Source organism: Typha angustifolia, chromosome 1 (assembly GCF_048772165.1).
Source record: "Typha angustifolia cultivar Huaian chromosome 1, ASM4877216v1, whole genome shotgun sequence".
Lineage (NCBI taxonomy): Eukaryota > Viridiplantae > Streptophyta > Magnoliopsida > Poales > Typhaceae > Typha > Typha angustifolia.
This window is the reverse complement of record NC_133239.1, coordinates 2,528,183-2,543,258: the sequence shown is the minus strand read 5'-3', so window position 1 is coordinate 2,543,258 and position 15,076 is coordinate 2,528,183. Positions and strand designations below refer to the sequence as shown.

Here is a 15,076-nt window from a genome sequence, read left to right as displayed (position 1 = left end):
TGATCAAGTCGAAACACGACTCTTGACGATCTGTGCGAACGCGGTATTCTCACCCGCGAAAGAAACAATCGTGGTTACATTCGGTGATTCCCCCTTCGACGACAGATAAAGAAGAGGAGAGGAGCGACCTGTGGCAGAGCTGTAGGGTTCCGGATTCCGATAACTCCATCGATCGTTGCTCCTCCTCCTCCTCCTCTTTCTCCGCTCTCATCTTCGGTGTTTGATCATGGGAAGGGGGAAGTTTAAGGGGAAGCCGACGGGCCGCAGGAATTTCTCCACTCCCGAGGAGATGGGTAACGCTTGGATCTCCTTATATTTTTCCCATTTCATCTATGTTTGAGATCTTAGATTTCCATGTCCCGGAAAATTTGTTTCAGATTTGGTTGTCAATAGATGGCATGTCTTGAATCTTTAGTCGATGGCGATAGCCCGGATCTTGTAAAGATCCTACTCCTAGCTATGTTAGGTCTCTTGAGATTGGTTCTTACTTCATGGCCTATGATACATCAAGCAAGCAAAAATGGGGCTGCGATAGAGCTGTGTCCTAGTTGGTAGGGCTTAGTTTGTTAGATACTAATGCGGGCTTGCAGTTAGGCTCGTGTTAGTGGGGCATGCCCCTATTATTAAAAGTTCCTGTCCTCATGGTAGTAATGCGAAGATGGATAAGGGTTATTTAGTAAGAAATAAGCCAAAGAGGCTGAGGTACCTTAATGTGGTGAAATTATTGGCAGTAGATTTAGCAGTTATGTTTTTAAGCCATTAGCATATAGGTAAATCTTTTTGCACAGAATGTGATTGATATGAAATGCTTGGATTACTGTGGTCAGTTAGATACTACCTACTTTTGGTGGTATTACAAGTTTTTGTTTCTTCTTTCTTCTTCTATATTTTCTTAATGTAGTTGGATCGTTTACTTTTCTTGATGTTGTGCTTTTCTTATTGATGTGGAAGTCCTTTAATTTTTGCTTCTCTTTAAATTGATTGCAGTTGCTGGTACTTCAGCTCGTCCCCGCTCATTTAAAAGGGTTAGAATTTGCTCTTTTTATTTAAATATATTTACTGGAATTATTGTATATTCAAATTATTTTCTATGGAAGAGCACATGCTACTTATGTTGTTTCGTTCATTGCCTTTTGAATGTGGCATTACGTGCTCTTTATATATGTTGGCCTTTTGCTAGTATGAATAAAGTTATTCAAATATCTGACTTTTTTATGGATTTTAACATATGTTCTTATTAAATCTTCCAATTCCCAAGATACTGTTGCATCTTTTAGATGCCAGATGTGCAGTTGAGAACTTTTAGTTTTCAGTTATATGACATTTGTGTAAGTCAGAACTTTGAAGCACTCACTATTTCTCAACACCTTGTACTCTCCCTTTTCCGTTCCTTTTGGTGAGTAAGTAAATAAGATTTATTTGCATTTGCTTCTTTTTATTTATGATATTAATGATTGGTATTGTGCCTTTCATATTTGAGTATGCACTATATGAGTTTCATGTAAAACCTATGCAGTCTGTGGAACTTGGCTACTTTTGGTCAGATTCTGCAAGTGTCTATATCCTTGCTAATAAGATTCTTGTGTTCTACACTTACAACAAGAAATTCTTCTTGTGATCAAGCAGGAGGAAGTTGAAGAGGAAGAAAGGCCAGAATCTGAAGAGGAATCTGAAGACGGTTCTGATGAAGATACTGAGGTACAACTGTTCTTAAATCTTAATCCCATGTTTGCTGCTGCTGCAGTACCTTCATTTATTTTCTTTTTCATGATTTTGTTTAGATATTTCATCTAAATACACATTGAGTTATTTTAATGATACTTTGGCAGAAAAGAAAAGGCACCCAGGGAGTTATTGAGACAGAAAATCCAAACTTGGTAAAACCGAAGTCATTGAAAGCTAGAGAAGCTGATGTAAGTTGCATATATATGTTTTCTATATTATATGCAATGCATATTCACTGAGAACTGGAACTTTACCGCTCTACTCTGTATTGATTGAATATTGGTTATCAGTGGACATCATTGTCCAGTTCTTTTGTGCTATCACATAGTGGTTGTAAATTGTTAGCTGCACTATTTATATGTTTAGCATCCTGCAAATGATTTATATGCTTCTGCATATGAACCTGTAAGGCTGTAAGTACATCATGGTTTAAGCATATCTCATTTCAGACCTTTAACTGTTAAATGCAATAGAAATCATGTGCATTTTTGTAATCTGCAGCAGCACTTAAAAAGTATAGATCGGGCAAACTATATAGAACAATAGCTTTAAAGGGCAACTCATGATCAACCTAAGGCGCTTACTAATACTGGATGTCAAAATGTATGCTTATTTTGTACACTTGAGCTAGTCTAATAATCAATCTTCATCATTGAGCTTCTTGAATCAATTGATCATTGTTACTATTGACTCATTCTTTTGCTTTTAGTGCCTGACTATGTGCTTGATTGACTATGATGAAGTCAAGGAAATTTCACATAGATGATGTGGAAATATTGCTCGTATTGTTATGATGAGATATATTTTAACTATATGGAAGAGGAAGAATACTGTTATTTGTGGAAGTTAGTAACTAAGCCTGTTACCTTGGTCTTTTAAAGTAGCGTACATGTTATACCTAACAATTTGACAATCACTTAAGCAGTTAAGTCTGTAGATAATGGACAAACTTATTGCTATTTGAATTTTGGCATTTTTTATGGATGTGTAATTGACTCTTCTAATTGATGAATTCTGCTTTCAGTATATCTTATTTGTTCACTTCTTGCTTGTCCCAACAAATATGATCAGCATAATCTGCCACCAGTCAAATCAATCATGTATGTATATCTGATTTATCACACATATTTTTTTTTTAATCTCAATGCAGCCGAACAGAACGACTGAACTCTCAAGGCGTGAAAGGTGTGTTCTTCAGGCCACTTTCTTAAACATTGCCATTTACTGACCAATTGATGTATTTCTGCCTTTTTTTTGCCTTTTGTTCATTCGTAATGCTCCTTTGTGCTATTTACAACTTAAATTAAGTTTTGTTGCAACTAAATGTATGCACAGTATGATAATTATGAATTTATCGTTAGAACATGTATATATGAGTGCTGAGGCAGAGCAAGGAAAAAAGATAGAAAGAACATGCAAACTTTAAGGAAAATTAATTATTAATAATGTTTCATAATTGTTCACGACGAGGTTTCATATTTTGAAATTGTTAGATGACACTATTATCATTTGAAGTAAATTTTAAATTCAGATCGCTACATCTTATGGAGTTATATCAAAATAAGCAAAATGCCAAAAAATACACACCTCAATACAAGCAATGTTTTTCATAAACAATTAATAAAATTTAAGAAAACATAAAGTAATGATATTCTAAGTAATTACTATTGCAATAACAATAGATAATAAAGAGGATGATAAATTAATATGAGAGAGAGCACTTACACATGAGAAATGAGATTAATCAGTTTGCATGTCATTTTCTTCTTAATTGCAATGTAGCAAAGTCGGTGAGATAAAGTATTGAATGCGAGGAAGGGATTAGATTAGATTAGATTATATCTTACTTTTATGCTTCTTGTGCATGTCTTATAATTTTTTAGAAAACTAATCACAAAAAAGGTAGACTAAAGAAATTCTAATACTTTTAATTAATAGGAAACCTATTAAAAATATTCCATGTGTTTTGCCATTTTGTAAAGTTGCCATTGTTTCTCGGTGTGTGTGACACTGTGACCCCCTTTACCATGAACGTGGCTCCGCCATTGAATGACTCCGCCCTTGGAAGAGTGTGTCAATAATAGAGGCATTTTTTAAAAATATTAATGCATCGGACAAGGGCGTCAAGAACCTCTAGGGTTTATGTTCAGATGGACGATAAATGGTGCACTTTTATTTGAGTTGGTATAGGGAGTTCTTTTGCTTCTAGATATGATTTGATGTAATTGTTCCTTTTATTATTTTGGGTTTCTGTAGTGTTGAGAATGATTGATTTCTTGTCTTTTTTCCTTTGTTCATAATTTGACTTTCTATTAGTAGCAAAATTTAATGACGTTTTCCTTGTAGGGAGGAGATAGAGAAACAAAAGGCTCATGAACGATACATGAAACTACAGGAGCAAGGGAAGACAGAACAAGCTAGAAAAGATTTAGGTAAAACATAGAAAAGGCATCTTCAACTTTTTTGCATTCTGTTTTCAGTGCTTATATTGGTGAAGAGCATGTAGATAGTTGAATGGATGCATGAGTCTTACTTGAGGACCTTATCTTGAAGCTCTATTAGGATTATGGCATCAATGACTAATTTGTGTTGCAGGTGAATTTACTATATGGCCATTATGCTTTCTTTTGTCTTCTTTTGCATCATCATCATGGTATAAAGTTTGTATCCAACTCAGCTTTCTTTCTGCTATTTCCCTTTCATTTTGGACAGTATCTTATGCCAAGCCAGTATGGAGTCTTTTTCGCTCAGATCTCATCAGAATAAAAAATTCATTCTCTGTTGATATTTTATTATCATGAAATTGGAACCTTGTGATCACTCCTTGTACGATGTAGATATCTACTAATGTGTTCTTTAGCAATGGGTCCCACAGAATTCCTGTTGATACTTTTATACATTGTGGTTCTCCACATTGGTAAAAGGAGTTTTCATTTAACACAATATATCTGAGCATGTGGCTGGATCTCTCTCATTATACATGTCTTTTCTTTTCTTTTGGGTGCATGGGCATGCATAGTGCAAATATCATATGCTTTTGTTCACTTCATTTGCAGAGCGTCTTGCTTTAATACGGCAACAAAGGGCTGAGGCTGCGAAGAAAAGAGAAGAAGAAAAAACTGGTATTTTCTCATTTAAACTTGTTTAGCTGTGAGCATTCTAAAATTGCTATTAATTGTCAATAAGAGAGATACGGGAAGCCATGCTAGCTTTAGGCATGCCTACAATTATAACCATCACCATTGGCATAACTCCCATCAATTTGGGAGTGGCTGGAAGCTTCAACAACTCACTTTCAGGGAGGATTTTTCTTCTTCTATTCCAGCATTTTACTATGCTTCCATAATATGCCATAGGTTTTATATCTGGTACTCCTCCGGATCCATGCGAACTTATCCATCAGGATCTTAAACAGATTATTCTTCCATATGTGTTCATCAAAATTTCTAATACAGCAATCATAGTTTCATTTCCCTTTCATCTCTTGCAGCAATGTTTTCCCCACAATGCATATCTTATTGTGCCATTCCCTGTTATGACTGCAATAGACCATTTAATAACATCCATTGTCTTATTTTGCCAGCCAAAGAACAGAAGAAGGTCGAAGCCCGCAAGTGACTGCCCGAAGACTAGGCATTTTGTCAGCATTAGCAGACGCACGAACTATATCCATCGGTCATGTATCAGAGTATTTGTTTACCCTTCTAGTACTTCATTGTAGTCTTTATGCTACCATCTATTCTATTCCAGTTGATTACAGGGTGGTAGTGGTAGTAATAAATCTGAAACATTTTCCTATTCAGGTGGTTTGTTATTACTCCATTATCCAGTCGCGAGGTTATAACTTATATATTATCATAATATTAACAGTTCAAACTTAAAAGTACTGTTATTAGTGCAACAGTAGTTTACTTCAAATTAGATGATAACAGAACTGCAGTTTGTTTCTTTCTTCGTTGTCAAGCCGATGCCACCTTGTTGGAAATATTAGTAATCTTTCTTTAAAAGGTAGTCGTCTGAAGCTGTGTGTGATATAATTAATAGATGACAATCTTGTGTATTCACTCAAATCCTTTGGCCTTTCGAACGGACAGTTAGCATTAAATCCACGCTCAGTGTGTCACTGGATTAGAAATGTCCCATTCATTCCTCTGCTTCCTCCATAGCTCAATTTCCCAGCAGGAAACAGACTTAAGTCGTAAACAAGGACACCAAGTTGGCCATTGACGACACGATAGTCTATGCATGTCCTCGTCATCTCTCTTTCTTTGAATTTTTGGGTTCTCACCTTCCTCCTTTCGTTTATCAAAATAGAATTAAGCCAAAAAAAAAAAGAAAAAGAAAAATTAAGAGTGGATTAATTGGATCCAAGGCCAGTGAGCTTACGTGGCACTTCTTTCCTGAATGCCACGTACGCGTGTCACGTCCTCATGCACGGGAAAGACATGTGGCCCGGTCCGCTAAAACAAACGCTCGATCTAAGGAACCATCATGCATCGCGGCTAAAGAAACCTAAGTGGGCGGGCCCAATTGTGAACCCGCGCGCTCACGTGCCGCCCTATGACGTGGCGACTAGGCTACGTTTCGGCGCGTGATTGGGTTGGGGGTGGGGGGAGGTTAATCCTATTAAAAAACCTGTCGGAGTTCCTCCGTCTTCCTTTCCATAATAAATGAGGGGTATTATAAGAAAAATACGCTTGCTCTTTATTCTCGTCTATAATCCCCAAACTTGCCTTAATTCCCCTCTCCTTTCCTCAACCTCCTGTCTTCTCTTATCTCCTCTTTTCGGTGGAATAGCTGCGATCAGAGCTCCTCCAGATGTAATCTGTTCCTTTTTGCCTTCTTCTCCGGGTTAATTTTTCGGTGCAAGTTGAGAGGGAATTTCCAGGCAATGCTCTGTCCTTTGCTGCTGCTTCTTTTTCGGGTGGAAATATTTTGATGACTTGCTTTCTGAGGATAAAGGGGTCTATCTTTTATAGAAAACATTTCGTTTTTTTGGGAAGTCTAGAAAGAATTGATGTCGAGATCGAGGTTGTTTTGCTTTAATGGCCTGGAGTGTACGAGGTTTCGCTTTTAGTAGTTTCTTTTAAAGATAGGCATGGAAATTTGCATAAATTTGTGATGTATTTTTTTATAATGATTATTGTGGTAAATAGGAGGACGCTCCAGTTATGTCGACTTGTTTCTTGATATGAGTTCACGAAAATTAGCTGGTCCCTAGGAGTAGAAGAATTAGGAAAATAAGCAGTGGGACTGAGATATAGCATTATAGTTTGCAATGAGAAACCAAGGAATTATTTCATGAAATGATTTAGAAGAGATTGATTTAATTGATGGTTTGGTGGAACTAGGCAAGCAAACGAGGTAGCATCAATTTTTCAGAGTAAAGCTTGCTAGGTGAAAGCCATGTCTATTTTGATACTTGCAATGTTTTTCTTTCTCTTTGTAATCTTTACTTGGCGAGGTCTTACTTTCTTTATGCGTTCTAAGAGGTCAATTTGCTACTACTTCTATCATCAAAAAAAGTTTTCTTATAGCATAGCCTTGAAAAAATAGTCTTGTGATTATAGATTTTTTGATTGCCTCTTCCACAAGGTTATGTTTGAGGTGAATTGATATACTTGGATACATAGGCTTATAGCTAGTGCTTTCTTTATGCTTCTCAGCCTAATCATTATTTATCTTCCATAGTGATACATACTTATATCGCTACTAGCTGATGATGATAAAATGATTATGATGAGCTTATGCAACTCTTGTGTTTTAAGGTGAGTTCTGTCTGAGGTGCCCTTAAATGAACATCTTATAATTCACGCAGAATCTTTCTCTAGTAGCCTTAGAAGATGCACGTGTTGTCTTAATTTCTGATCTCTTTCTCACTCACACTTATGCTTGTGCACGCAACAAGATTCTATAAGCTTTCTTAGATGAATTAAGCTTATTATAAAAATAATGCTTGTATGATCTGGTGTCCTTACATATGGAAAATGTTTCCAAAGTAGATGTAAAGATTTTTGGTGGTGGTATGATATCTCTTTTCTCTTTGGTTATTGCTAGCTCTTTTAGCTGGTCTTACCATAGTTTTTCCAAACACCTGCAAGCATCCTATACTGTGTGAGCATGCTGCAGATTCTGGTTTTGCAAGTATATCCTATGTCTTCCTGTAGATTTTTATAATTGTCTTCCAATTTACCTGATGGGGGACTTATCTGCAGAAATGATGATAAAATATCAATACTAAGTTCAAGAAAGTTCATGTTCTAAAGAGGCACAAAAAGAGGAGTTCCAAGTATGGCATATAGAAACATGATTCATGGTCATCAGATCATTGATCTTGAATCAGATCAAGGTTCTAATCAACTTCATTCAGAATGTCATAGTTTCCGAGGCAGCATTTGCAATTTTCCTAACCAAAGTGTGCAACATGCTGCGACAGCTTCAGTGAATGATGCAGATGTTGAACGATGCTACTATCCATATTACTACACTAGAAGTAGATCTCATGGGAATCACTATAATTATGTTCAAAATTGTCACCAAATCACAACTCTTGATTTGGGTCCTGCTTTGCGGGCTAACTTCCATAACCCCCTCCTATCACCGTCATCTTCCAGCAGATTCTTTCCTGTCCCTTGGACTTCTGCATGCGTTAATCTCATGCCAGTGCCTATTGATCACCAAGCCCTTGCATCTTCTTTAGATGGGGATGGTGGAAATGACAATTTTGGTGAGAGTGACAGAGGGTCCAGTAAACGGAAAAATGCAGAAGTGGTCCCAGGAAACTCTAATTCTGCTGATAGATTCGTAACTTCAAGTTCGTCCTTCTCACATCTCTCACAAAACTTTGGACTGCGACGGTGGGGATCTTCACATGAATCTGCTGTTTTTCGAGATCCCACAACTTTTAATCTACCAGAACACCAAGGAAGTGAAACTTTGCCAAACGTGGAAGGATCATCAAGAAATGCAAGGAATGGATCTCATACTGTCAACCTTCAACCAGAATCTGCACATCATACTAACTCTTTTTTTCTGGCAAGTTCAAGGGGACGGCCCTTTCAGCCTGCCACCAATGCACGGATGGCACAGACTGGGAATTATACTAATGGAGGATCACAATGGACCTATTGTGAAACTAATCTGCAGGGTATGCATGAAATATTTCGAATTAGAATTTTCCTACAAAATGCCTGATTTGGATACCTTTCAGTGTTGTAGTATAATACATTTAATTCATGTTGCGCTATGGAGAGGATTGGCGGTCCATATGTTATAGTCCAGTTATCTGCTTATAGAAACAATGCCAGCTGTTTTAAAAGAACCCTTAGAAGTTAGATACTCTTGCTTTGAATTAGAGACTCCCAGAAGTATAAACTCCTATTCGTTACTCTGATCAGATTTTTTTTTTCCCTTCTCCTTTACTAGGTGGATGCCCGAGTTCAGTAGCCATAGAGATGGAAAATCCTGATCTGCGGGGATATCAGAATAGCACATCCAACTTGAATCATGGATCTTTTTCGTATCTTCAGCATAGTCAAATGCTAACTCCTTACCAACATCCGTTCTACAACCTGTTCCGTGGCAGTCTAAATCCTTCTAGTAGTGATCTGCACTTAGGTTCCAGACTTCCATTATTTCTACCGGGTGTTGATCACATTTATAGGCCTCCTCGACACCCAATCCAGGTAAATCTAGGAATTAACAATGGCAGAGTGAGTTTTTCACCATCAGAAGTGAGTCTCCTCATTCTTTTTTCTACTTCCTCTTTTTCACAAGGTTATATGCGTGCAACAATTACCTGCCAGTTTTCATTTTGTCTACTCTCTAGACTACAATCTTTATGCTATAACTTGAGAAAAAGATTTTAAGTTTTTACACCTCTAGCCATTGAATGCATTGTCAGATCCCCAAAACACATCATGGGGTAAATATAACTGGGGTTACTTTATCTCACTCCACTTTGGAATGAGTTATTGCAATTCTTGAGGCATGGCTACAGAGTTTTCAGAAGTTTTGTACCACACACACAATTTATTTAACTATTTTCTCTGAAGATAAGTGAAAAAACTGTTTCTTTTTCTTTTGCCTATGTAGCATGCTTCTTTTGTGGAGCTCCCAAGATTAGATGAAGTGGAGAATGACTTTGATGAGCACAGAGACATGCGACTAGATGTAGACAGCATGACTTACGAGGTAAGTGGAATTTATGACCTATGGGTCGTTCAGTTTGCTTCTTGCAGTATTAGTGTACTTTCGTGTAACCACATGCTCTTTTAGATCATTGTTCAGGATATGCAGACATAGATTAATGTCCATCTAATGGAGCCCTTTAATATGAATTACAGGAGCTTCTAGCCTTGGAAGAGCAAATTGGAGATGTCAACACTGGCCTATCAGAAGAATTTATATTGGAGGAACTAAACACTAGCTTATATTTACCAAGAGCAACATCATCACTTTTAGGCCAGCTATCTAAATCTGCTCCAGAGAATGAAACTTGCATTATATGCCAGGTCCTTTTCTTTCAATGCCATATTTTCCTGTGCATACAAAAACCCACTACGGGTATGCATTAGATGGTTTCTTAATTTGGAATAAACTTAAAAAATAGGTGAATTGAAGATAATTTGTGTCATACTAGCAAAAGCTGCATGAACGTTGTCGGGATATCCAAGGAAAACCTCGGCTGTCACTGGTCAGAAATTCAAGCTTGTGAATCCACGGGACATTTATCCTAGGTTCCTCCAAATGTAGTTCTAGAAAGTAGAAGCTATAGGAAGTTGCATCAGAAACTATTTACTAGTAATCCAAATGTAAGTCAAAGATCAAAGTGGAATATGATCCATGTAGTTGTGTGCTTTTTCTACAAGCAAATTCACATGCTTATAAGAAGCTTAGTAATTTATCATTTGAAACAACTCCAACTTATGTTTTTGCTCTTTCAAGTATTTGTGCATGAAAAAATTAAAGCTGCTAGGAGACCGAAAAGCTATTATGCATGGTATACATGGTGCTGATCATTCTGAGAGTTTATTGAATGTCTGCAACAAATGATTTTGCTACTTGTAGTTACCAAGTATCCAAAGATAACTTCCGGTTTTGCAGATCTCCATCTTGTGATTTTATATATTGAAATGAAAAACTTATTTCTTTCATGGATGACAGTGAATTGCTCAGATCTCCATAATTTCTTATTTTCTATCTTGGTGGGTGATTCTACTGACATTTGACTAATGATATTGTATGGTTCTTGCAGGAGGAGTACAAGGAGAAAGAAAGTTTAGGAACCCTAAATTGTGGTCATGAGTACCACGCACCCTGTATAATGCAGTGGTTGATGGTTAAGAACTCATGCCCAATCTGCAAAACATCGGCTTTTTGTACAGACAGAAAATCTGTGCGACGTGGCTGAATAATTAATAGCTGTCTTTACTGAAACACATTTAGGTTAATTTTGTGAATAGAAATGCTAATCTGCTTCTTTCCAATGTACAGATTACAGACGAAATTATTTTGTTAATGTAGAATACTTCTGATGATGCATTATGATAAGCTTTTACAGCTTGCTGCAGCCCATGTTTGGTTATACTGCAGCTCTTCTGTAAGTTTTTTATTCTTATTTTTAATCTTTTTTTAAACAAAAACCCAAAGATTCAGTTCGTACTCATGTAGAATGAGACAAGCAAGCTGTTTAAAAATATCACAGCTCGTCCATAAGTATAACCAGAGGTGAAAGATTTTTCTTTTTGTGAGAGTAAAGTAGAAATATCTATAAGTTGTGCTGACAGTTGGTAATTGGAGAATTCTGACAATGGAAAAATATACTGCGGCCCCTTATAGTAAAACACACCTTTTAATTGGGATCACAACAATGCTAATACTCGGTTAGAGTTAGTCTCACATATTTTCACCTCGTACTCCCTTTACTATAGTCAGGTTTGAATGAAGCAACTAACAAATGAAATAAGAGAGCAACTTACAAGACTTTCTGCAGGGTAAGTCAGTGAGATTTCAACACTGTTCAACAGCTTTCCCATTTTCAAGCATAAAAGCACCAAAATAGAGATTGCGAATTTTGCACTCGATTAACAAATCTCTTAAGTGTTGCGGTACAACGTTAAAAAAGGAAAATAACTACTACATTCAACAGAAACAACAATAATTCCAAGACCTTAATCTTTAGCCACATCAAGCTGGGTCTGCCGCTGACTAAATTTGGCAAGAATGAATTGTATTCGTTACAGTGTGATGCCAACGAATCCACAATAAAGGAACACTGTTAGAATGCATAGTAACCTTCATATTTCTACCAGATTATGCAATCAAAAGGCTTATTTTTTAGCTAATTTGAGCAGCAACCAACTTTTTTCATCGCTGATACATCGTCCTTGTTGCCAACATTAATGGTCTGCCCCCTTGGCACTGCTGCTGGATCATCACCAGCATCGAGTGTCTTCTTACTTGATACACGATAGATCTGCGTGAGCACTTCAGTAAAGGCATTCTCCACATTCATTGATTCCAGAGCAGATGTTTCCATGAAAAAGGTATTCTCTCTCTCAGCAAAAGATGTTGCATCCTCAGTGGATACAGCCCTGAGGTGGCGCAAGTCTGCTTTATTCCCCACAAGCATGATCACTACGCTGGAATCCGTATGATCCCTAAGCTCCTTCAACCATCTTTCCACATTCTCAAATGTGACATGACGAGTAACATCATAAACGATAAGTGCACCAAGAGCTCCTCTATAATATGCACTTGTGATTGCTCTGTATCTATTGAAGCAAGAACAAGAGAAAACAAGGTTCATACAAAGTTATAGATTAAAGATTAGTTTGACAATTCTTTGTCAATTTAAAATGAAGACAGAAAGTTGCAAGAGCATGAAGAGATTTGCACTCAAGATAAAGGACAAATTAAATAAGTGACAAAGGCAATTATTCCAACAAAAGAACAGTGAAATGGACAGATCTCAAAGTCCATGCAGTATTTATTTATTTTTAAATGTCATCATATGCTTCAATAGAAGTGTAAAACACAGCTCCAAATGAACAATGATTATTTGAAAACCCTGCCCTGTTTCCTAAGCACAATATTTTTTAGAAAAAAAGAAGCAGATATTACAATCATAAAAAATGTTATGAGAAAAGCCAAAGGTAAGAGCTAAATCACACATTGAATGCAGTAGATCACACAGGAAGAATTTATGAACAAGTAGAACTGTAAGTCTTACAACATAATACTATGACTATAACCTATAAGCTTATCAGCCAATACAAATTAAAGTCACCGACACAGGTTGATGGAAATTATGAAAGTTCTTAGATTTTAATAAACAGTGAACTCAGAAGAAAAGACCATTAAAAAAAAACACAATATAGAGCACCTGTAGACTGCCTGTAGTGGTTGATTATTAAGAAGAAGAAAGGGGGCAAAATGGAAAGACATCAAAATAACTTAAAAGAGGGACACAAACAGAGATAGGAAGAGGACATTTTATCAATGGGCCCGCGAAAATGACCTACTTCCCAGACATTAAAGGTTCGGTGCAAGTAATAGTTTTCCTTCTTAAAAATGCTTGCACATGACATTTAAAGGGCAAAAAGACAAACAAATAAATTCGATATAGCTTCATACAATCATGATTACATATATCTACGATTATACAATAGGCAAAAACAAATTCAAATGATTAATCAAATGCTCAAGCTGGCTAAACAACTATTGAACTCTTAAAGATTGGTCACGAAATACTAGGATAGCTATTTGCGTATCATACCATCCAAGATTTAGGGTTCGAGTCAAACGAGAGGAAATGAAGTATTCCATAAATTACAAGAGGCTATAATTCAAGAAAGCATCGAATTCTTTACTGAAGAATTCAGATCAAAGGCATAGACGAACAATTCCACGATCAATTGATTCTTTTTCCGGTATCTAGATAGAGAAACCTAACCGGATCCAGCGTAGTCCGGCACGAGGAAGACACTAACTCTCCCGAGATGTAAGGCATAAGACCGGATCAACGAATCAGGATTCTTCGATCCGATCTAGATCTAAGGAGATGCGAGCCAAACCCATGCCCAAAGAAACGAAATGAAAGGGGAGGAAGGACACCTTTCTTGGCCGGCGGTGTCCCAAATCTGGGCCTTGACGACCTTGTCGTCGACACGGATGCTCCGGGTGGCAAACTCGACGCCGATAGTGGATTTCGACTCGAGGCTGAACTCGTTGCGCGTGAAACGGGAAAGGAGGTTCGATTTGCCGACACCGGAGTCGCCGATAAGCACCACCTTGAAGAGATAGTCGTAGTCGTCCTCCGCCCTATACGCCATTCTACCTTTCTCTTCCTCCTCCGCACCGCCTTCCTCCGGCGATCAGATCCGATGATCTATTCTACTCCTCGGTAGGGGAAGGTGGTGGTCGCTGCGAAGGTCCTTGTCATCTAGAGATAGAAAGAGAGGAGGTTAGACGAACGTCGGTAGATTAGACAAGAAGAGGGAGATAAAAAATGCGGGCCGGATTTGCAAAGCTTATGAAAATTCGATTTGCATATTGATACCCTATAATGCACAAATTTGTGAGGGTATTTACGAAATATAAACTCTAGTAAAAGCTAAGTTTTTTGTAATAAAAATAAGAATTTTAATTTTCCTTTCCTCATCTACAGTGAAAATATATGGGGGGTGTTATATACAAAATTTCACAATATATTAATAAATAATAAAAATAAATAAAAAGAGAGCTGAGATATAAGATTAATATATTACATTCACCGTAGGTATGAATACGAAGAACAAGAATTAAAAAATAATAACAGTTGAGACTATTCAAAAATAATATTACGAATATTAGCTCAGAGGGTTGTCCCGTCTGTTACACTAATCACAGATATCACATTGATCGAATCTCCTTCAAACTGGTAGGATCTACTTAATATTCTTTGTCTTTTCCTGTTTTCTTTTTATTTATTTATTTTTAATTAGATTTTTCCTGTGTTCGAAGATTCACGTTAGATACATCGGCACATTAATTATACCCCTTGTTCGATCGAGTTATTTATATGGCATGTCGTGTCAGGATTGGACAGGATTGATGGCTAAGTATGGTACGCGTTTGTCGGATTTCAAATTATTTTTATATCTAGAAGCTTTTATATGTTAACTAGTAAAATACATACCGGTTGAAATAAAAATTAATGAATGAATATTCTATGTCTATATTTGACGTTCTTTCTTGTTTTCCCACCGTACAGTGAAGTTTGATCAAATATTATACGTTTATACTGCTTTACGTTGCGTTATTCGTTATGCATGGTTGTGGACCAGGCTCAGCTCCTGGAGATTTCGTA

The 15,076-nt window shown here is 37.0% G+C and overlaps 3 protein-coding genes across 3 annotated transcripts; 2 read left to right on the top strand and 1 right to left on the bottom strand.

The window, feature by feature from the left end:
* The first annotated feature begins 86 nt into the window (after nucleotides 1–86).
* Nucleotides 87–5,612, top strand: LOC140765780 (uncharacterized). Its single transcript, XM_073105013.1, has 8 exons — nucleotides 87–293; nucleotides 988–1,025; nucleotides 1,627–1,698; nucleotides 1,830–1,913; nucleotides 2,876–2,910; nucleotides 4,072–4,157; nucleotides 4,782–4,847; nucleotides 5,309–5,612. The coding sequence occupies exons 1-8, from the start codon at nucleotides 227–229 to the stop codon at nucleotides 5,341–5,343; spliced, it is 483 nt and encodes a 160-aa protein (XP_072961114.1). The 5' UTR covers nucleotides 87–226; the 3' UTR covers nucleotides 5,344–5,612.
* Nucleotides 5,613–6,385: 773 nt separating this feature from the next.
* LOC140765761 (probable E3 ubiquitin-protein ligase ZFP1) lies at nucleotides 6,386–11,322 on the top strand. The gene is made up of 6 exons (XM_073104989.1): nucleotides 6,386–6,613; nucleotides 7,941–8,872; nucleotides 9,151–9,410; nucleotides 9,820–9,918; nucleotides 10,071–10,238; nucleotides 10,982–11,322. The coding sequence occupies exons 2-6, from the start codon at nucleotides 8,017–8,019 to the stop codon at nucleotides 11,135–11,137; spliced, it is 1,539 nt and encodes a 512-aa protein (XP_072961090.1). The 5' UTR covers nucleotides 6,386–6,613; nucleotides 7,941–8,016; the 3' UTR covers nucleotides 11,138–11,322.
* A 469-nt stretch (nucleotides 11,323–11,791) lies between these two features.
* LOC140767042 (ras-related protein RABA1f) lies at nucleotides 11,792–14,218 on the bottom strand. Its single transcript, XM_073106798.1, has 2 exons — nucleotides 13,843–14,218; nucleotides 11,792–12,500 (listed from the first exon to the last, which is right to left on the bottom strand). Exons 1-2 carry the CDS (start codon nucleotides 14,058–14,060, stop codon nucleotides 12,068–12,070), a joined length of 651 nt encoding a protein of 216 aa, XP_072962899.1. The 5' UTR covers nucleotides 14,061–14,218; the 3' UTR covers nucleotides 11,792–12,067.
* Nucleotides 14,219–15,076: the final 858 nt, after the last annotated feature.